At 50.9% G+C, this 21,944-nt stretch overlaps 1 protein-coding gene across 1 annotated transcript; it reads left to right on the top strand.

Annotated features, from left to right (window-relative positions):
• Nucleotides 1–4,946: 4,946 nt before the first annotated feature.
• DES (desmin) lies at nucleotides 4,947–13,140 on the top strand. Its single transcript, XM_050752398.1, has 9 exons — nucleotides 4,947–5,704; nucleotides 6,759–6,819; nucleotides 6,915–7,010; nucleotides 7,159–7,320; nucleotides 7,492–7,617; nucleotides 8,017–8,237; nucleotides 10,140–10,183; nucleotides 12,066–12,148; nucleotides 12,352–13,140. Exons 1-9 carry the CDS (start codon nucleotides 5,127–5,129, stop codon nucleotides 12,391–12,393), a joined length of 1,413 nt encoding a protein of 470 aa, XP_050608355.1. The 5' UTR covers nucleotides 4,947–5,126; the 3' UTR covers nucleotides 12,394–13,140.
• The last annotated feature ends 8,804 nt before the right edge of the window (nucleotides 13,141–21,944 follow it).

Below are 21,944 nucleotides of genomic sequence, written 5' to 3'. Positions count from 1 at the left end.
ATAAAATTATTAGAAGAAAACAAAGAGGAAAATCTTCATGACATTGAATTTGGCAATGATTTCTTGGATATGACACCAAAGGCACAGGCAATAAAAGAAAAAATAGATAAATAGGACTTGATCAAAATTACAAACTTTTGTGCATCAAAGGACATTAGCAGCAGAATGAAAAGGCAAACCACAGAATGGGAGAAAATATTTGCGAATCATATATCTGATAAGGGATTAATATCCAGAGTATATAAAGAACTCCTGCAACTCAACAACAAAAAATCCCCAAACAACCCAATTCAAAAATGGGCAAAGGATTTGAATAGACATTTTGCCAAAGAAGATATACGGATTGGCCGGGCGCGGTGGCTCAAGCCTGTAATCCCAGCACTTTGGGAGGCCGAGACGGGCGGATCACGAGGTCAGGAGATCGAGACCATCCTGGCTAACACAATGAAACCCCGTCTCCACTAAAAATACAAAAAAATTAGCCGGGTGTGGTGGCGGCGCCTGTAGTCCCAGCTACTCGGGAGGCTGAGGCAGGAGAATGGCGGGAACCCGGGAGGCGGAGCTTGCAGTGAGCCGAGATCGCGCCACTGCACTCCAGCCTGGGCGACAGAGCGAGACTCCGCCTCAAAAAAAAAAAAAAAAGAAGATATACGGATTACCAATAACCACATGAAAACATGGTCAGCATCACTGATCATTAGGGAAATGCAAATCAAAACCACAATGAGCAGCCAGGTATGGTGGCTTGCTTCCATAATCCCAGCACTTTGGGAGACTGATGCAGGAAGATCGCTTGAGACCAGGAGTTTAAGTCCTCAGTGAGGTATGATCGTGCCATTGCACTCCAGCCTGGGCAACAGAGTGAGACCCTATCTTTAAAACACGAAATAAGGCTGGGTGTGGAGGCTTACACCTGTAATCCCAGCACTTTGAGAGGCCGAGGTGGAAGGATCACTTGACCCCAGGAATTTGAGATCAGCCTGGGCAACATAGGTTTGGAGACCCCATCTCTATGGAAAAGTAAAATAATTAGCCAGGTATGGTGGCTTGCACCTGTAGTCCCAGGTACTCGGGAGACTGAGGCAGGAGGATCGCTTGAGTCCAGGAATTTGAGGCTGCAGTGAGTGATGATCGTGCCATTACACTCCAGCCTGGGTGACAGAGTGAGACCCTGTCTCTAAAAAACAAAACAAAACAAACAAACCATAATGAGGTTTACACCCATCAGGATGACTACTATTAATATTATAAAACAAACAAACAAATAGGAAATAGCAAGTGTTAGCCAGGATGTGGAGAAATTGGAACCCACGTGCATTGCTGGTAGCAATGTAAAACGGTGCAGCTGCTGTGGAAAACAGTATGGCAGTTCCTCAAAAATTTAGACATAGCATTACCATATAATATAGCAGTTCCACATCTGAGTATCTACAGAAAAGAATTGAACGTAAGTATTTGAACAGATATTTGTACACCAAAGTTCATAGCAACATTATTTGCAATAATCAAAAGTTGGAAACAACCCAAATATTCATCAACGGATAAACAAAGTGTGGTATATACATACAATGGAATATTATTTAGCCTTAAAAAGGAAGGAAATTCTGACCCATGTCACAACATGGATGAACCTTGAAGATGTTATGCTAAGGGAAGGAAGCCAGTCACCAAAGGACAAATATGGTATGATTCCACTTGCATGAAGTACCTAGAGTCAAATTCGTAGAAACGGAAAGTAGAATGATGTTTACCAGGGGCTGGGAGGAGGGGAAGGTGGAGGGTTATTTTTAATACATATGGAGTTTCAGCTTGGGACAATGAAAAAGTTCTGCAGATGGACGGTGGGGATAGTTGTGCAACAGTGTGAATGTACTTCATGCTACTGAACTATATACTTAAAAAAATGGCTCAAATGGCGAATTTTATTTTATGTATATTTTATCACAACGTAAAAGTGACTTAGCTGTCAATGTACTAAAATGGAACCATCTCTAAGCTCTATGTCATTGAAAAAAGGTTGATTCGGAAGTGGGGGCTCCACATAAGCAAATGTGGTTGTGTGTACATGAAGTATCTCTGAAAGGAACTGACAACAACCAAAACCTGGTTGTCTCTGAAGCAGTGTTTGGGGTGGCTGGGCGTCAAAGTGGGAAGAAGACTTACTTTTCATTTTATGCCTTTTTGTACATCTTGAATTTTGTACCATGTACACTACCCATCCAAATAAATTGTCAGTGTTTTTAGTGTGTCCCATCCTGAGTGGTCCTCTCAGGAGGCTGAACTCTCCCTCCAGTGGTGCTGCCCAGCTCACAGAATGTTTTGGAGTGCTCCTCTTTCACCTGCCTTCCAAGCCTCGGGGTGTTGATTTGCAACCCTCCATGGTAGCAAATCCTCAGGGGTGGAACTGAATTTTGAAAACAGTCCCAAGTGGTTTGGGGCCAAGTCTGGTGGTTGTTGGTTTTGACTAGACAATAGATGGCATGATTTTTTTGTTTTCTGCCTCATTTCACCAAGGAACTGAGGCCTTGGGCTGGTCCAAAGGCCAATTTCCTTATGTGGTCTGGAGATCATTTACAGAGAAGAGCTCCAGAAATGTTGTCCCAGTAGCATCACAGAAATGGGTGTAGAGTCCCCTTCAGAAGATTAATCTGGTTCTTGGGGCTGTAAGTGATCAAAGCAATACCAAGTGCCTTAAATGAAAAAAAAAAAAAAAATGGAAAGTTTGTTGGCCCAAGGCCAGGAAGGACAGTGGGGGAGCTCAACTCACAAAGTTGAGGGAAGCACTGCAGGAACCAGGGGGCTGGCCGACTCCTCCTCTCCAACATTCTCTGCTTCTTGCATATTGACCTCTTTCTTCCTACTCCCCCAGGGGGCAGGAAACATGGCTTCCACAGGTTCCAGTTAAAGAATCCCAGTTCCATCTATAAATTCCAGGGAAGGTCTCTGATTGGTCCTGCTCATTCCCAGGCCCATTCCTTGACCCAGTCACTGAAGTCAGGGGAATGCAGTAATAAGACTGGCTGGAATCAGGGTCTTTAGGGGTAGAGGGATGGGGAGGAGGCACAGCATGTCATCAAAATAAGGAAATGGAAAAAGAAAGCTTGCAGGCTACTTTGAATGACAATGAGAAAGATGGTGTTGCCTGAGTGTGTTAAGGATCCACATGGTCTCCAAAATCCTCCAGGAGCATACAGTCTGGGAGATGAGACACAAAAATAACGAGAACACAACAGCTTGCACTGACTCGAGGGCTGGATAAGAATATCTGGAACTCCCCCATCTATTTCAGAAGCTTGTAGCTTGGATGAAAATTAGACACTTAATGGGAAAGGGCTTTGAAAAGAGTTCAGTAACAAAGCCTCCTTTACAATTTACCTGGCACATTCACGCCCATCCTGGGGCCAAAGCACAGGCTGTGGGGTCAGACCGCCTTAGCCTCCTGAGCTATAAAATGGTAATGATGCTAGTCCCTACCTCCTAGGGTTGGAGAATTGGGGGTCATGGGTGTGAAGTGCTCAGCAGCTTGGCCCACTCTAGGTGATCAGTACCTGTAAGGTATTATTGTTGCTACATACATTAGTAGGGCCTGAGCCTCTTTAAACCCTTATAGGGTAGCACGGCAAGGCTAACCATTCTCACTTTATATCTGACAAGCTGGGGCTCAGAGAGGACGTGCCTGAGCTGTGGCTCAGACAAGGACATGCCTACTAGTAACCCCTCCAGCTGGTGATGGCAGGGCTGGGGTAGGACCAGTGACTGGCTCCTAATAGAGCGCTCTACTTCCAGGGTTTGCATTCCAAAAGGGTCAGGTCCAAGAGGGGCCTGGAGTGCCAGGTGGAGGTGTAGAGACACAGCCAGTGCCCATGGAGAATGGTGGATGTCCTTAGGGGTCAGCAAGTGCCCTGTACTAAGGAGGGGGCTTTGGAGGTTGGGCAGGCCCTCTGTGGGGCTCCATTTTTGTGGGCGGGGGGGGGGGGCCCTGGAGCATTATAGGGGGTGGGAAGTGATTGGGGCTGTCACCCTAGTCTTCCTTGATTATCTGACGCCCATCCATGCCTCCTCAGGTACCCCCTGCCCCCCACAGCTTCTCTCCTGTGCCTTGTTTCCCAGCCGATGCGTTCTCCTCTATAAATACTCACTCTGGTATTTGGGGTTGGCAGCTGTTGCTGCCAGGGAGATGGTTGGGTTGACATGCAGCTCCTGACAAAACACAAACCCCTGGTGTGTGTGGGCGTGGGGGGTGTGAGTAGGGGGATGAATCAGGGAGGGGGTGGGGGACCCTGGGGGCAGGAGCCAGACAAAGTCTGTGCGGGGGTGGGAGTGGACATAGCAATTGGAAACTGAAAGCTCATCAGACCCTTTCTGGAAATCACCCTACTGTTTATAAACTTGAGGCCTCGCCATCCACAGTAGGGGGGAGGAAGAGGGCCTGTACCAGTCCAGAGGGAAACTGAGGCTCAGGGCCAGCTCGCCTGCAGACATACATGGCAGGCTTTGGCCAGGATCCCTCTGCCTGCCAGGCATCTCCCGGCCCTCCCTGCCTGCCTAGAGACCCCCACCCTCCAGCCTGGCTGGTCTTTGCCTGAGACCTCCCAAACCTCTTCAACTTCAAGACAATGTTTAGGAACAAGGTGGTTTGGGGCCTTTCCTGGAAGCAGGCCTTGACCCTTTAAGAAATGACCCAAAGTCTCTCCTTGACCAAAAAGGAGGCCCTCAAACTAAAGGGAAGCCTCTCTTCTGCTGTCTCCCCTGACCCCCTCCCCGGCCAGGATGAGGAGATAACCAGGGCTGAAAGAGGCCCGCCTGGGGACTGCAGGCATGCTTGCTGCCCTGGCGAAGGATTGGCAGGCCTGCCTGTCACAGGACCCCCACTGGCTGACTCAGGGGCGCAGGCCTCTTGCGGGGTAGCTGGCCTCCCCGCCCCCACGGCCAGGGGCCGCCCTTTCCTGGCAGGACAGCGGGATCCTGCAGCTGTCAGGGGAGGGGCAGCGGGGGCTGATGTCAGGAGGGATACAAATAGTGCAGACGGCTGGGGGCCCTGTCTTCCCTCGCCGCATCCACTCTCCGGCCGGCCGCCTGCCCGCCGCCTCCTCCGTGTGCCCACCAGCCTCGCCCGCGCCGCCACCATGAGCCAGGCCTACTCGTCCAGCCAGCGCGTGTCCTCCTACCGCCGCACCTTCGGCGGGGCTCCGAGCTTCCCGCTCGGCTCCCCGCTGAGCTCGCCCGTGTTCCCGCGGGCGGGCTTCGGCTCTAAGGGCTCCTCCAGCTCGGTGACGTCCCGCGTGTACCAGGTGTCGCGCACGTCGGGCGGGGCCGGGGGCCTGGGGTCGCTGCGGGCCAGCCGGCTGGGGACCACTCGCGCGCCCTCCTCCTATGGCGCGGGCGAGCTGCTGGACTTCTCTCTGGCCGACGCGGTGAACCAGGAGTTTCTGACCACGCGCACCAACGAGAAGGTGGAGCTGCAGGAACTCAACGACCGCTTCGCCAACTACATCGAGAAGGTGCGCTTCCTGGAGCAGCAGAACGCGGCGCTCGCAGCCGAGGTGAACCGGCTCAAGGGCCGCGAGCCAACGCGAGTGGCCGAGCTCTACGAGGAGGAGCTGCGCGAGCTGCGGCGCCAGGTGGAGGTGCTCACTAACCAGCGCGCCCGCGTCGACGTCGAGCGCGACAACCTGCTCGACGACCTGCAGCGGCTCAAGGCCAAGTGAGGGCCCGGCGCCCCAGACTCCTCTTTCCGCGGGCGGGGCACAGGAGGCTAGGCCTGGGGGCTGGGGTCTCGCTGTCAGCACATGCCTTCTCCCGGGGTCTGGGACCCTCTCCTGCCCCACGCGGGGAAAGGGTCCTCCACCCGTGTGTTTCAAGGGGCCGTGACCTCCAGGTCTCTCCCCCTGCGATCCCATCTTGCATAGGAGTTTTCTTGGGGACATAGATCAGGGGGTGGATATGGGAGAATTTAGGGGACCCGGTGCCATTTGGGCAGCCCCCTTAAAAAGCATTTTAAGATGCTGGGGCGATGTTTATGGGGTCAGGTAGTTGATGGGCAGAGGAAGGGCTGCAGGAAGCCCAGAGGGCAGTGTAGCCAGAGGGAGAAGGGAGGCTGATAGGAGACAGGGAAAGCAGGGCAAGGGCCCAGAGTCCAAGCAACAGCTCTCAGCTCAGCTGTGATGAGGCCCTGGGGAGGCAGGGTGGAGTGGGGAGCTTGACCCTGGGGACTTGCTGAGACTGTGTGTTCTTACAAGGTGAATAGACAGGCTGGAGAAAAAGGGAGTAGGTGGGGGCCACAGCTCTCAGAGAGCTTGGGAGGACCTGACTGTAGGCCTCACCAGGCTCCTGAAACGAAAAGGGCAGCAAGTATAGCGTATCTGTTGGTCCCACTTCTGACAGGCCAAGTGAGCAGAGTCACCCTCCTGCCACCAAAGTCATAAATATTAATTGAGCAGTTATATTGGCCAGGCTGGAGCTGGGAACCAGCAACACAGAGGCGGATAAAATAGACACAGTTTCTAACCCCAGGGAGGTCACACAATCTGGTGGGGACATAGACTTCAAGGGTGTGGCTCCTGGGCAGAGATTGGGCCACTTCCTGTGCCCTCCCTGGATGGGTGGGGCCTCTCCACTCCCTTTCTATCCTGTCTGTACCCAGCAGCCAGGCCCTCCCGCTCTGTCCCATACCTACTCCCTGGTCAGCACCCGGCCAGTCGTTTCCACTGCCAGCTTTATCGCCCACAACTGTCTGTCTGTCTGTCTGTCCCACCCAGGCTGCAGGAGGAGATTCAGTTGAAAGAAGAAGCAGAGAACAATTTGGCTGCCTTCCGAGCGGTGAGTGCCCTTCTTTTCCCCTCGCATGGCCTCTGGCTTTGCTCTACCCCACCTGGGTGGTGGTGACTATGTCCTTCTTGCTTGGCCTCTCCCAGGACGTGGATGCAGCTACTCTAGCTCGCATTGACCTGGAGCGCAGAATTGAATCTCTCAACGAGGAGATCGCGTTCCTTAAGAAAGTGCACGAAGAGGTATGCCTTGGCCCCTCTTCCTGGGGTCACTGGGCCATGGGGAAAGCAGCCGGAAAGTGGGGCTGGGGTGAGGCTCTGGCTGGGAATAGGGGTGTGAGGGTGCTGTGTGGGCCCTGAGAGGGGACTGAAGCCCAGCCATGCCCTACAGGAGATCCGTGAGCTGCAGGCTCAGCTTCAGGAACAGCAGGTCCAGGTGGAGATGGACATGTCTAAGCCAGACCTCACTGCCGCCCTCAGGGACATCCGGGCTCAGTATGAGACTATCGCGGCTAAGAACATTTCTGAAGCTGAGGAGTGGTACAAGTCGAAGGTGGGTGGCTTCACCCAGGGACTGGCATCTCTGTCACCCTGAGCCCCAGCTTGGATGTGCTGCCTGTGGCATCATCCATGGGAGGAGAGCCCAGAGGCTCCATGCTCCCTTGCTCATCCCTACCTGTGCCCTGCATCCTCCTCATTTTTGGGCTCCTTTCTCCGCCCTTAGGTGTCAGACCTGACCCAGGCAGCCAACAAGAACAACGATGCCCTGCGCCAGGCCAAGCAGGAGATGATGGAATACCGACACCAGATCCAGTCCTACACCTGCGAGATTGATGCCCTCAAGGGCACTGTGAGTCCCTACCCACCTGGCCAGGCCCTGCCCCTTCCTGTCTGCAGTTCACACCCTCACTTTGTGACCTTGGGCCCATCATAGACCCTCTCTGGGCCTTCATCTACTTAAATCTACAATAGGGATAAAACCAGACAAGTGGATTCCAGTTGGATGCTAAAGAATCAGGGGTTCCAGGGGCATCTGCCTGTGTGCGGACTCTGAGGCTGAATACAGATGTTCCTTTTTATCTATTTTATTCTGAGTGTCCACATATAGATTTCATTTGAGTTCAGGGTTCAACATGTCCTGGGCCTGACCATCTGGAGTTGCCTGCCAGCCCCAAAGCTGTGTCCTTCCTCATTTTGGGCTCCCAGTGTCCTCTTCCCTTCCTTGACCTGGGTTCCCCCTCTCCTGCAGAACGATTCCCTGATGAGGCAGATGCGGGAACTGGAGGACCGATTTGCCAGTGAGGCCAGTGGCTACCAGGACAACATCGCGCGCCTGGAGGAGGAAATCCGGCACCTCAAGGATGAGATGGCCCGCCACCTGCGCGAGTACCAGGACCTGCTCAATGTGAAGATGGCCCTGGATGTGGAGATCGCCACCTACCGGAAGCTGCTGGAGGGAGAGGAGAGCCGGTGAGGGGCCAGGCAGGAGCCGGAGTGGGGAAGTGGGTGGTGCTGGGTGGCCCATTCCTGTCCCCAGGAGGCTACCTCAACAAGACATGGAAACAATTTTTTTTTTTTTTGAGACGGAGTTTCGCTCTTGTTGCCCAGCCTGGAGTACAATGGCACCATCTTGGCTCACTGCAACCTCCACCTCCCGGGTTCGAGCAATTCTCCTGCCTCAGCCTCCTGAGTAGCTGGGATTATAGGCACCTATCACCATGCCTGGCTAATTTTTGAATTTTTAGTAGAGATGGGGTTTCACCATGTTGGCCAGGCTGATCTTGAACTACTGACCTCAGGTGATCCATCTGCCTCAGCCTCCCAAAGTGCTGGGATTACAGGCGTGAGCCACTGTACCCAGCCTGGAAACAATTTTATACAAGAGGCCACTGCTGTATTAATTGCAGAGAATTAACCAAGGCCACCTGGGTAAAAAGCAATTTAATTAACAGCATTTATAAAAAGAGAAATATAAGTATTCCCTTATCCACCTTCAGAATTAAGAACCAGTAGCGAAAAACCATATTCAGCAACCAATAATAAAATATTACTGCCAGTCAAGGGAGAGATGAAAGCAGAATGGGGAGCGATGAGGAGGGAAATGGAGGGAGCAGTTAGAGGCAAATAGAGAGAGGGAGGGAGAGAAGCCTTGCACAGGGATAGGCTAAGAGAAGGTAAAGAGATGCATACAGAAGGCATGAGTGTACACACACATGCACACACGTAAGCACATGCACATGCTCGGAGGAAAAGACATAAACTTCATGCTCAGAGCAACCCACCTCTAGACAGAAAACAATATACAACTGGAAAGGGACACCAGGGAACCTTGTGGGATAACAGAAATGTTCTATATCTTTTTTTTTTTTTCTTTTTGAGACAGAGTCTTGCTCTGTTGCACAGGCTGGAGTGCAAGTGGCGTGATCTTGGCTCACTGCAACCTCTGCCTCCCAGGCTCAAGTGATTCTCCTGTCTCAGCCCCCCTAGTAGCTGGGATTACAGGCGTGTGCCACCACGCTCAACTGACTTTTTGTATTTTTAGTAGAGATGAGGTTTCACCATGTTGGTCAGGCTGGTCTCTAACTCCTGACCTCAAGTAATTCGCCTGCCTTGACCTCCCAAAGTGCTGGGATTACAGGCATGAGCCACTTCACCTGGCCTAGAAATGTTCTATATCTTGATTTGGACTGGTAGTTACACAGACGTGGACATTGATCAAAACTCATTGAATTGTACATTAAAGATCTGTGCATTTCACTGTATGTAAATTTAACCTCAATTTAAAACAGATCAATTACTCCAAAAACTGGTACCCCCTGATACTCATAAAAATAATATCTGAAATTTTTAAAAAACAGAAGACATGTTTAGATATAGGTATACACATAAAGAGAAACTTCAGATTTAGTAAAATGACGTCTTCATGTGATGGCCTTTGAAGGTAGCTAAAGGCATGTTACGTTTTCCCAGCATTAGGCCTAAATAGTAAGCTCTCAGAACTGGCCTGGCTGGAGGGTGGGCATGAGCAATGGATATCACCCACAGCTGCTACTGATATGACCTTCAGTGCCAGAAGCAAGAAGGAAATCCTGGTGCTCTGGAGGGTGCAGTGGGGTTGCGCATCCTGGTGTCATGCCAGCAGGTCACAGTTGAAATGAATGATCCTTCCAGAAGAGACTATTCCTGGGACAGCTCTAGCTGACCTTTGACCCCATTCCTTGAGCAGTATGGGTGGTGGGAGTGCTGGGGTCCGTGGGACTGGGACAGCTGAGGATGGGGTTTAGAAAGGACCAGGGTGAGCCTTGATGGGCGGTCTCAGGGAATGATGGGAGGTTTCTTAACTCTTAGGAGGCTTGGTCTCTTCCCTTTTAGGATCAATCTCCCCATCCAAACCTTCTCTGCCCTCAACTTCCGAGGTGAGTGTCTGCTGGCAGGCGGAGGCTGGAGTTGCAGGGGCCAGGAGTCCAGCATGGGCACTGCCCGAGGCCAGCCAGGAGGGAGGATGGGACCCTGGGGCCAGGGAGGACAGACCTGGAGTCTGGGGAAGAAAAAGGGGGCCCCTGCGGGTAGGTGGGGGAGTTTAGGTAGAGGTGGATGAGGCACCTTATGACAGAGAGAGCTTTTTATGTGATTATATTGTATAGTATTTACCATGTCCCCTGCACCTTCTTGGAGTATTGGGCATCAGGAAGCACACTCTGTTCTGAATCCCAGACTCTGAAAGTAGCAGGAGTGTCCTTGGGGACCTGGCTTCAGGAAGATCTCATACCACCTGCCTTCTAAGGCACCCACGGCCCATTGTCTGTTTGGCACATTGCCAAGCACCACCTTGGTTGCTTGTTGAACACCTCCAGTTTGCTGGAGCAAGATGTTGGATGCACGTTGGAAAAGAAAAGCCAAATCTTAGCAAAGCCAAACAATGAAAAGAATGAGCTCTTAGGGCATTCTGCCATTCTGACATTAGTAATATACAGATCGGGTGGCTTTCCAACCCCAGAGAGCAGAGAAACACACGATAATGATGCATTAGGAAAGCAAGTCGGAGTCCTTGGCAGCTTCTCCTTTCCTAGATCAAGCCTTTTCTATCTTCGATGTACATTTCCATCAGGAAAAAATACACGCTGTGCTCCACCGAGTCACAACGTTCATCACAGGCTAGTTGCTAGCTAAGGAAATTCATGAACACCAAACTCATAATACCAAGGACCTCCATTTGACCTTTCCTATACAACTCAGAGCCTCTCTTTTCGGTTAGTTGTTTATACGGACACCAAATATGAGTCTTGCATTTAAAACTTCATAGTACAAAAAAAACCCCAACCACATTGCACAGTGCTTTCCAAATCAATAGCTTTGTGGCCATCATAGGGCAAGTATGGTCGGCACCACTTCACTCTGCGTCCTCAGTGAGGAAACTGAGGCACAGAATGGCAAGTGACTGACCATCAGCACAATGAGTCAGAGACTGATTCCTGCTCCATCTCACTTTGATTAAGACATCAGGTTGCTCATCTGAAACTTTTTTTTTTTTTTTTTGAGACAGAGTTTTTTTGAGACAGAGTCTCACTCTGTCGCCCAGGCTGGAGTGCAGTGGCACAATCTCGGCTCACTGCAACCTCCGCCTCCCTGGTTCAAGCAATTCTCCTGCCTCAGCCTCCTGAGTAGCTGGGATTACAGGCACATGCCATCATGCCTGGCTAATTTTTGTCTTTTTAGTAGAGATGGGGTTTCACCGTGTTGGTCAGGGTGGTCTCAAACTCCTGACCTCATGATCCACCCGCCTCGGCCTCCCAAACTGCTGGGATTACAGATATGAGCCACCCCACCCGGCCCTGAAATCTTAAAGGGAGATGGGTACTGTAAGGTCCTCTAAAGAGTGTCTTGAGACTGGGCTTTGGGGTTCAATCTTGAAGAAGGGGAGTCCCAGGATACAAATGTGTACAGGGCTCTCCTGGGGCCCGGGGGTGGAGAGGAACTAGGAGGTGTGGGGAATGTCAATGCTGTGCAGCCTGGGCCTCAGGGATCCCCTACCTTCCTGTACCGTCCTGCACATGGAGCAAATCTGTTGGCTCCTGAGACCCTCTAAACTATGGGACTGGCCTTGGGGACTGAAGAACAACCTGCTGGGTGCTAGGCTGAAGGACAGGTATTAAAGTCTTGAAGAAGTAACAAGCCTGTCTTGAGGGGGGTTGGGGTCTGCTAGGGCTCTGCCCAGTGTGGCCCCAGATGGACTCCCAGCCCCTGGTACAGCCCAGCCTGGACTTGGTCAGGCTGAGTGTGCGATGGACCCTGTTACAGAAACCAGCCCTGAGCAAAGGGGTTCTGAGGTTCATACCAAGAAGACGGTGATGATCAAGACCATCGAGACACGGGATGGGGAGGTGAGTGGTCTATCTGGGCTCCTTACCCTTGGTGGGGGCTATGGATGTGTCTGGGGAGACTGTCTTCCACCCAGCTGTGCTGGTCTAGGTCCCTGGCTAGTGGGGCAAGAGAGATCCTGCGGCCCTGGGGTGGGGACGGCTCAGGGCTGAGGCTCTGTTCTCTGGCTAGCACATGGTTGGACTGGGCTTCTCTTCTTCCCCAGGTCGTCAGTGAGGCCACACAGCAGCAGCATGAAGTGCTCTAAAGACAGAGACCCTCTGCCACCAGAGACCGTCCTCACCCCTGTACTCACTGCTCCCTGAAGCCAGCCTTCTTCCATCCCAGGACACCACACCCAGCCTCAGTCCTCCCATCACAGCCTCTGACCCCTCCTCACTGGCCATCCCTCGTGGTCCCCAACAGGGACATAGCCCATCCCTGCCTGGTCACAGGGCATGCCCCGGCCACCTCTGCGGGCCCCAACCGTGAGCCTTGGCTGTTGGCAGTGAGTGAGCCTGGCTCTTGTGCTGGATGGAGCCCAGGCTGGAGCAATGGCCCTGTCCCTCCCACCTCTGTGACCTCAGGCACTAGCCTCTGGCTCTGGAGATAGCCCCAGAGCAGGGTGTTGGGATACTGCAGGGCCAGGACTGAGCCCCGCAGACCTCCCCAGCCCCCAGCCCAGGAGAGAGAAAGCCAGGCAGGTAGCCAGGGGGACTAGCCCCTGTGGAGACTGGGGGACTTGAAATTGTCCCTGCGGTCTCTTATTTTCCTTTCCCCAGCCCAGGGTGGACTTAGAAAGCAGGGGCTATAAGAGGGAATCCCCGAAGGTGCTGGAGGTGGGAGCAGGAGATTGAGAAGGAGAGAAAGTGGATGAGATGCTGGAGAAGAGAGGAGAGGAGAGAGGCAGAGAGCGGTCTCAGGCTGGTGGGAGGGGCACCCACCTCCCCACACCCTCCCCTCCCCCGCTACAGGGGCTCTGAAGAGAAACAATAAAGAGATTCGCACACAAGCCGAGCTGGCCCCTGCTGTCTTGACTGCCAGGTCTCCTGTGGGGCCCCTGGGGCCCTGTGATGCCACCTGTCACCCTGAGATGGACTGTACTGACCTCCTGCCCAGCCAGACTTTCCCCAGGGCCTCGCACCCACTTCTGTTCCCAGAGCCTCCTGGCCTTGCTGTCTGCATGCAGCGTATGGGGCAGGGAGGGCTGGATAGGGGCTTTTGTTGGGGAACCACAAATACCTCTCATTAGGCCCTAATTCCAGGACTGGCCCACCTTGTGCTCCCTACTGCACCTTCAGGTTGGCCAGGCTGGGGGGACACCACCTGCTATTCTTTTTGAAGGATGTAGCTGCTCCCCACTGACTGGCTGTGAAGTAGGGCTCCCCCAGTCCCTTCTCCAAAGATGTCAACAGCCCCTTTTTTTTCTCTGTCTCTCTTTTTCTTTTTGAGACAGGGTCTTCCTGTGTCACCCAGGCTGGAGTGCAGCAGTATGATCACAGCTCACTGCAGCCTGGACTTCCTGAGCTCAAGTGATCCTCCCACCTCAGCCTCCCAAGTAGCTGGGACCACAGGTTCACGCCACCATGACTGGCTAACTTTTTATTTTTTGTAGAAACAAGGTCTTTCTATGTTGCCGAGGCTGGTCTTGAATTTCTGAGTTCAATTGCTCCTCCTGCCACCTCAGCCTCCCAAAGTGTTGGGATTAAGATGTGAACCAATGGCCTCTTTCTATTAACTCTATCCAATACCATTTGTATACACAGGAGCCAATTCAGGAAAAATAATGTTTGGAAAAATGGAAAGATCTATTCTGTGCTTCGATAAGAAGGTTCAATACTCTGAAGAAGTCAATTTGTTCTCCATTCATCTATAATTTCAATGCCATGCAATCTCAATTAAAATAGCAAATAAAAATTTTAAGAGAATTAGAGAAGATGGGAGGGGAGTGTAGGACATATGAAAAAAATTAGAAATTAGAAGTGTAGGACATATGAAAAAAATTAGGCTGGGCACAGTGGCTCCACCTATAATCCTAGCACTTTGGGAGGCCGAGGCGGGAGGATCTCTTGAGCCCAGGAGTTTGAGACCAGCTTGGGCAATGTAAGAAGACCCTGACTCTACAAAAAATAAAAAATTAGCCTGGCATGGTGGTATAAGCCTATACTTCCAGCTACTTGGGAGGCTGTGGTGGGAAGATAGCTTGAGCCCAGGAGGTCGAGGCTTCAGTGAGCTGTGATTGTGCCACTGCACTCCAGCCTGGGTGACAGAGTGAGACTCTGTCTCAAAAAAAGAAAAAGGAAAAAAATTAGGAAATCATAGAATAAAACATCAAAATATATTATAAGGATATGATAATTAACAGATTAGTTAATGAAGAGGAAATATACACATATTAATGAACAAAATAGAGTGTTTAGAACAAGACTCACATGCATGAGACATACATGAGTTAAAGGAGGCATTTTGAATGTGTGGGGAAACCTTAGTGACTCAGTATAGGGTTTGGAGCACTTGGATAGCTAAGAGGTGGGGTAGGGGGCAGAGTGAAGTCTGTCTCTCTTTTACTTCTCCTAAAAAATACATTCTAGGGGATCAAAGATGTAGGAAATGATGGATCCATGTAGGCCTCAGCCTTCAAGTTTCTCCTCTGAGATTTCAGGGATTATCCTTTAAAGGAGTCAGGAGGAGGGTAGAGATCACAAAGATAATAAGCTCAGACAGTTTGTATGTGAAATAAACCTCAGGAGGTTTTAGTCTTAAGGTCCTTAATCTGACCTTCCAAACTGACTTTTCCAGAAACTTCCAAAAGCCTTTCTGGTGTCTCTTTCTTCCCCTCCTTTAATGTGGCCCTGGCTCACAAGTCACCCCTCGCTCTAAGAAGGCCCCTTCTCTGTTGTATTCTTTAGCTTTGCCCTGGGAGTAGCTGGGGTGTAGCCCTGGGTCCCCTCCCTCTGCCACTGGTGACTCATGGTCATTTCCTTCCCCCTAGTCCTCAAATAGGGTGAACCCTACAGGCCCCAGAACTACCCCAGTCAACCTGTAGAGAAACTCCACAATGACCCTCACAGGCAATAAAATTGAAAGTCTCATTTCCAATGTCTTTGTACTGGGATGGAGGAGGAGGGATGGGTAAGGGGCTTCTTATCCTTGAGCCTCTTGGGGCCCCTGAAGTCTGAGCCAGCTTCTCTGTGATGGAAACACCTGGACAGGGCTAGGCCCAGGTGGATTAGAGGGGGTGTGTATATCTGTGAGTAGTTTCTGGAATCCTTCTTTTCCCTGAATGAGTTATGTGCACTTATCTGTCCCACAAAAGATAAAGGGACACACGGGTTAGGGGAGGTTTTGGAGGCAGTTCCCCTCCCGCCCCCCACCTCACCAAATGCTTAGGTACAGACTAGTCACTAAGGTGGAAGGAATGTAGAATTCTCAGGCTTTCAGAGTCAGACCTCAGAAGTCTCCCAGGCAATTATCCTTGCGGTGCAGAAGCCCCCTTTTCGACCCTGCCCCACATCCTTCATGAGCATTCCTTAAACTCTGCCTGAATGTCTCCAGAGCCAGAGAACTCACCGCTTCTTTCGTGGCCCCTTCCAACTGGGGACAGTTCTGAAATAAAGCTCTTCCTCCTCAGCACACCTGTCTCCTGTGACTGCTACCCACTCGTCCCCAGAGAAGAAAGAAGGCCCAGAGCCACCCTCTATCCCCCAGTGCGGGGGAAGGATTCTTTGAGCACAGCCTATCTGGAACTAGAAATTCTGGTTCTAATCTTTGCCTCTCTTCTTAAGAGCTGAGCAGTGACCAAAAGTATCCAGGGAATGGGCAAATACAAACCAAAAAAGATTTGGGTTTCAGCCGGCTGCAGTGGCTTCTATAATCCCAGCATTTTGGGAGGCCAAGGTGGGAGGATCACTTGAGCTCAGGAGTTTGAGACCAGTCTGGGAAATGGCAAGACCTGGTCTTTACAAAACAAAACAAAACAAAAACCCAACAACAGGGGCGGGGCACGGTGGCTCACGCCTGTAATCCCAGCACTCTGGGAGGCCAGGGCGGGTGAATCACAAGGTCAGGAGTTCAAGACCCGCCTGGCTAACACAGTGAAACCTGGTCTCTACTAAAAATACAAAAAAAAAAAAAAAAAAAAAAAAAAAAAAAAAAAATTAGCCGGGCATGGTGGGAGGCGCCTGTAGTCCCAGCTACTTGGGAGGCTAAGGCAGGAGAATGGCATGAACCGAGGAGGTGGAGTTTGCACTCCAGCTTGGGTAACAGAGCGAGACTCTGTCTCAAACAACAACAACAACAACAAACCCCCAAAACAACAACAAAGCAAGCAGGGCTTGCTACAGGTGTGCACCTGTAGTCCCAGCTACTTGAGAGGCTAAGGCAGCTGGATCATTAGAGCCCAGGAGTTTGAGTTTGTGGTGAGGTATGATTGCGCCACTGCACTCCAGCCTGCACAACAGAGTGAGGCCTTGTCTCTTAAAAATAAAAAAAAATAAAATAAAATAAAGATTTGCGTCCTGTGTGGCCGTATACAGACAACCAGCTCTTCAGTGTGCCCCTCCCTAAAACATACCCACACATACCCCATCACCTCCACAGCAAAGCCTCTTCCTGCTCCTTGGCCTCTGCTGTTTTACCCTTCAAGACTCTGAACATGAAGAAGTAACAGGCTCATAGAATGCTGACTGGCTTCCCACTGGACGCCAGGGACCAGGCCCAGACCAGTCCTGATCCCAGTGGACAGGATGGCACAGAAGGGATCGTGGAGGCAGATACCGTATGCCAGGACTGATGGCTCAGCAGATACTTTCCTGTCTGTCCGTCCACTCCAGGTACCTTTTCCCCCCCGTCCCTTGAGGCCCCTGTCCTATTCTACTCATTCACCCCTCTCTCCTTCCTCTCACCACAAGCTCCCCCAAGGCACATCTGCAAATGCATCAATAACGTTCAATTTAACACCTAAAATGTCAGGTACCTAAGGGTAGAGTTTTTATCCATTTTATTCACTACTGTATCCCAAGTGCCCAGAAGAATGCTCAGAAAAATAGTAGGTACTCATTAAATATTTAAATACTTAATGAATGAATACCTACTGCGCACTTTTACTTACTTTTCTCTAAATTAAATATTCACCAGGAAGGGCTGATGACCCCCACTTTATTCACTGATTCAATGAACATTTACTGAGATTTTTCCCATGTGCCAGGCGTGTGGTACATCATTATGGCTTAAGAAGTGCCCGGTGGTACCTCCAGAGAGGTAGGGTGACCTGCCAAGGTCACACAGCAGTCTGTAGCAAAGGAGGATTGGGCCCCAGGCTCCTTGGCCTCTGGAGCTCAGGTCTCTTTCCATGACACCAGAGGCTTGTGATCGCAAGGCAGGGCAGACTGGCAGCACACACACCCAGCCAGGCGCCAGGCTGCAGGGCACTGTGGGGCCCACATTGAGAGACAGACCAGTGACTTGCAGCCAGCTGTCCCAAGTGCCTGACCTGGCCAGAGCCTGCCGGCTTCCAGCTGTCACAGCTAGTGTGGGCTCCTCCCAGAAGAGGGCACCAGTGACTCGCATGGACCTGTGCCCTCCCCACCCAGGCCCACAGACTCCTGCACACAAATCAACCAATGCCCCAATTACGGATCTAGGAAGGCAGAAGACAAGTCATGTTCCAGGCTGTGTGCCAGGCCCTTTTAAATAGTTAATATTCATTTGAATATTTAATATAATAATTTAATGCCATCACTACAGCGTAAGTCAGATCATGTAATTCTTCTGCTCAAAACCCTAAGATGACTTCTCATTTCACCAGGAACAAAAGTGCCATGGCCTGCAAAATTCTAGGCCATCTGGCACCTGCCGCCTGTCTGACCCATTTCCCTCCACCCCTTGCTCCCTCCAGCCTCTCTGGCCTTCTTCTTGGAGCCCACCAGGCATTTTCCCACCTCTGCCAGAAGCAGCCCTCCCCAGACATTTGCATCATCTGCTTTCTTACTCAAGATTGGCTCAAATGTTCCCAGCGGGGCCAACTCCAGCCACACCCTATTTGAAAGTGCAATCTCCCACCACACTTGACATTTGCCTTAAGCTTTGTCCACAGTATTTACCTCCTTGTAACAGTCTTTATAGGTCCTTTCCTTTCCTTTCCTTTCCCCTCCCCTCCCCTCCCCTCCCCTCCCCTCCCCTCCCCTCCCCTCCCCTCCCCTCCCCTTCCCTTCCCTTCCCTTCTCTCTTTGTCTCTCTCTCTCTCTTTCTTTCTATCTTTCTGTCTTTCTTATTGAAATGGAGTCTCACTCTGTTGCCCAGGTTGGAGTGCAGTGGTGCCATCTCGGCTCACTGCAACCTCCGCCACCCAGGTTCAGGCAATTCTCCTGCTTCAGCCTCCCGAGTAGCTGGGATTACAGGTGCCTGCCACCAGGCCTGGCTAATTTTTGTATTTTTAGTAGAGATGAGGTTTCACCAAGTTGCCCAGGCTGGTCTCGAACTCCGACCTCATGTGATCTGCCTGCCTCGGCCTCCCAAAGTGCTGGGATTACAGGCGTGAGCCACCATACCCAGCCTATTTCTTTGTATTTGTTGTTCGTCTCTCTTCTCAAGTAAAAGCACGGGAGCAGAAATCTTTGTCTGTTCACTGCTATATTCCTAGTCCCTAGCACAGTGCCAGTACATATTAGGAACTTAAAAATATTTGTGGATGAATCAATAAAAAAATTATGGACAAATAAATAATTAAAACCCTGAGTTGTGCTACCTCCGTTCTATAGATGAGAAAACCGAGGCTTAGAGATGCTAGGTAACTTGCTTGAGATCCCAGGGTTCATTTATTGTTTTTGTTTGTTTGTTTGTCTGTTTGTTTGTTTTGAGAGAGAGTCTCGCTCTGTGACCCAGGCTGAAGTGCAGTGGTGTGATCTCGGTTCACTGCAATCTCCGCCTCCCGGTTTCAATTCTCTGCCTCAGCCTCCTGAGTAGCTGGGACTACAGGCATAAGCCACTACACCAGGCTAATTTTTTGTATTTTTCGTAGAGGCGGGGTTTTACCGTGTTAGCCAAGATGATCTTGATCTCCTGACCTCGTGATCCACCTGCCTCAGCCTCCCAAAGAGCTGGGGTTACAAGCGTGAGCCACCACGCCCAGCCCACGTGGTTCATTTATTCAACCAACTAACCAGCCAACATTTACAGTCTAGCCGCTGCATTCCACACACATTTAGAGGCAGAGTGTTGGGTGGCTTTGGTTATTTGTTTTTCAAAATAGTCTCTATTTCTTTTCTCTTGATGTACCATCACTTTGCAATGACTTCCCCCATATTTTCACCTTCTAGAATTCAATTTACACTTTAGAATTCGATTCATCACCAGTGGTTGCCAGGGGTTGGTGGAGGGGATCTATGGTAGAGTCTATGATTCCAAAGGGGATACATGAGCTAATATTTGGGGTGATGGAATTGCTCTGTATGGTCCTAGAGTGGCAGATACATGATTCTATGCATTTATCAAAGCCCAGAGAACTGCACCTCACAAAAAAATAAGCTTTAGGCCAGGTGTGGTGGCTCACACCTAAAATCTCAGTACTTTGGGAGGCTGAGGCAGGTGGATCACCTGAGGTTGGGAATTTGAGACCAGCCTGACCAAAATGGAGAAACCTCGTCTCTACTAAAAATACAAAATTAGCCAGGTGTGATGGTGCATGCCTGTAATCCCAGCTACTCGGGAGACTGAGGCAGCAGAATTGCTTGAACCCAGGAGGCAGAGGTTGCAGTGAGCTGAGATCGCACTATTGTATGCTAGCCTGGGAAACAAGAGTGAAACTCCGTCTCAAAAAAAAAAAAAAAAAAAAGCTTTAATGTATGCAAACTATAAAAAAAATTATTCCTCAAGGTTCTTAATCTCTATGGATGTAATTCAGTGTTTAAATGGTTCCTCCTATACCTTTTACATACTCTCTCACGCGCTCTCTCTCTTTCTCTTTGACTTCAGTATCCCAGAATGAGGATGGGGAAGAGGAGGCAAGGGTAAGAGTAACATTCTGCCTCTGAATACTCATGGCTCCTCTCAGCCCTTCCTGGGCTTCATCCCTCGGGGCTAAAGGTCAGGCCTGGGTCTCCTACTTGGACTTCTTAATTTTTACCTTGTGATAACTGTAGATTCACATGCAATTATAAGAAATAATGCAGAGAGATCCTGCATTACCTTCACTTGGTTTCCTTCTAGGGTAACATCTTGTATGACTATAGTACAGTATCACAACCAGGAAAGGGGAGTTGGTATAATCCACCTACCTTCTGCAAGTTTTACCAGTGTTACATGCACTTTTAGTGTTGCGTACAAATGCAAATGCACATTTAGCTCTATGCAATTTTATCACTTGTGTAGATCCACATGACCACCACCAACTACCACTGTGAAGATATAGAACTATTCTGTTTTTGCTTGTTTTTTTTTTTATTGTTGTTTGTTTGTTTGTTTGTTTGAGACAGAATCTCACTCTGTTGCCCAGGCTGCAGTGCAGTGGTGCCATCTAGGCTCACCGCAACCTCCACCTCCCAGGTTCAAGCGATTCTGCTGCCTCAGCCTCCTGAGCAGCTGGGACTACAGGCATGAGCCACTATATCCGGCTAATTTTTTGTATTTTTAGTAGAGACAGGTTTCACCATGTTGGCCAGGCTGGTCTTGAACTCCTTAGTTCAAGTGATCCACCCACCTCGGCCTCCCAAAGTGCTGGGATTACAGGCGTGAGCCACCATGCCCGGCCAAGATACAGAACTATTCTATCATAAAGGTCTCATCTGGACTCTTGATGTTTCTCAACGTGCAACACTTAGACACAACAGAATCAGTTGAGTCATTTGTTAAATGTGCAGATTCTTCCCAGCTCAGCTACTGAACCAGCGTGGGGCAAAGAGGCTGGGAATCTCGCCTTTACTTGAACTGGCCCCCATTTCTATGCATCCTCCACTTTGTGGCCGCCAAGAGGATCCCCCTAAGACACAGCTCCGACCTTTTTTTTTTTTTTCTGCCGCTTAAAGCTGTGTAGTGGCGCCCCCTGCTTTCAGGGTAGAGAAACCAAAGCCTTAGCAACCAAAGCCTTCTCCAGGCCCCACCTCCCTTCTTCCACTCACCCCACCCACTGCGGTTCAATCCTCCAAACCTCTCTAATTCCCAGAACGCCTTTGTTTTCATCAGGCTCATTTTGTTCATGCCGTTCCCTCTGCCTGGAATGTCCTGCCCACTCTTTTCTGCCTATTGCAACCCTATTCCACCACCCATTCTTACAGATGAGGACTTGGAGGTTGAGAGAGGTTTGGTGTCACCCAGCAAGTAAGGGCAGGGCGCGCTAGGGGCCCCAATCCACCTGATTCCCAGGCTCCTGGTCTTGCTGTTCGCCAGCTGTAATGGAGGCGCCGGGGGAGGCCATGGTCACTTTTCGGAGCTGTCTGCTCACTTCTACTTGGGCCTGCCTCCCAAACCACCTCTCAGGCATCTCACCACGACCGTTCCTCTTCCTCCCCTCCCAGCCGAGTCCGGCAGCGATGAGGGGTCTGAGGGGAGGAAGGGAAATGGGATTAAGCCCAGGAAAAACCTGACTCCCTGCAGTGGGTCATGGGGGGCCAGGCACACTACGGAGGAGAGAGCCTGGAACAAATACCCAGGGACTCCCTTAAGCCGGGCCGGCAATGGGGGCTCCTGGAGGGAGAGAAGGAGCCGGGTGAAGTCAAGTCCCTCCTCTGCTGCCCCCTCCCTCCACGGCTCCCTCGCAACCCGAGCCGGGGGGCCTAAAAATAGCCCCCAGGCGCAATCGCCGGCCGCCCCGGTGACCTTCTGGGT

This window comes from Macaca thibetana, chromosome 12, assembly GCF_024542745.1.
Source record: "Macaca thibetana thibetana isolate TM-01 chromosome 12, ASM2454274v1, whole genome shotgun sequence".
Classification (NCBI taxonomy): domain Eukaryota; kingdom Metazoa; phylum Chordata; class Mammalia; order Primates; family Cercopithecidae; genus Macaca; species Macaca thibetana.
The sequence above is the reverse complement of the archived record's forward strand: the minus strand, read 5'-3'. Positions and strand labels throughout refer to the sequence as shown.

Coding starts and splice junctions, on each gene's coding strand:
- DES (XM_050752398.1), top strand. CDS start 5,127: ATGAGCCAGGCCTACTCGTCCAGCCAGCGCGTGTCCTCCTACCGCCGC. Junction 6,820..6,914: donor ATTTGGCTGCCTTCCGAGCG/GTGAGTGCCCTT, acceptor GGCCTCTCCCAG/GACGTGGATGCAGCTACTCT. Junction 7,618..8,016: donor TTGATGCCCTCAAGGGCACT/GTGAGTCCCTAC, acceptor CCTCTCCTGCAG/AACGATTCCCTGATGAGGCA.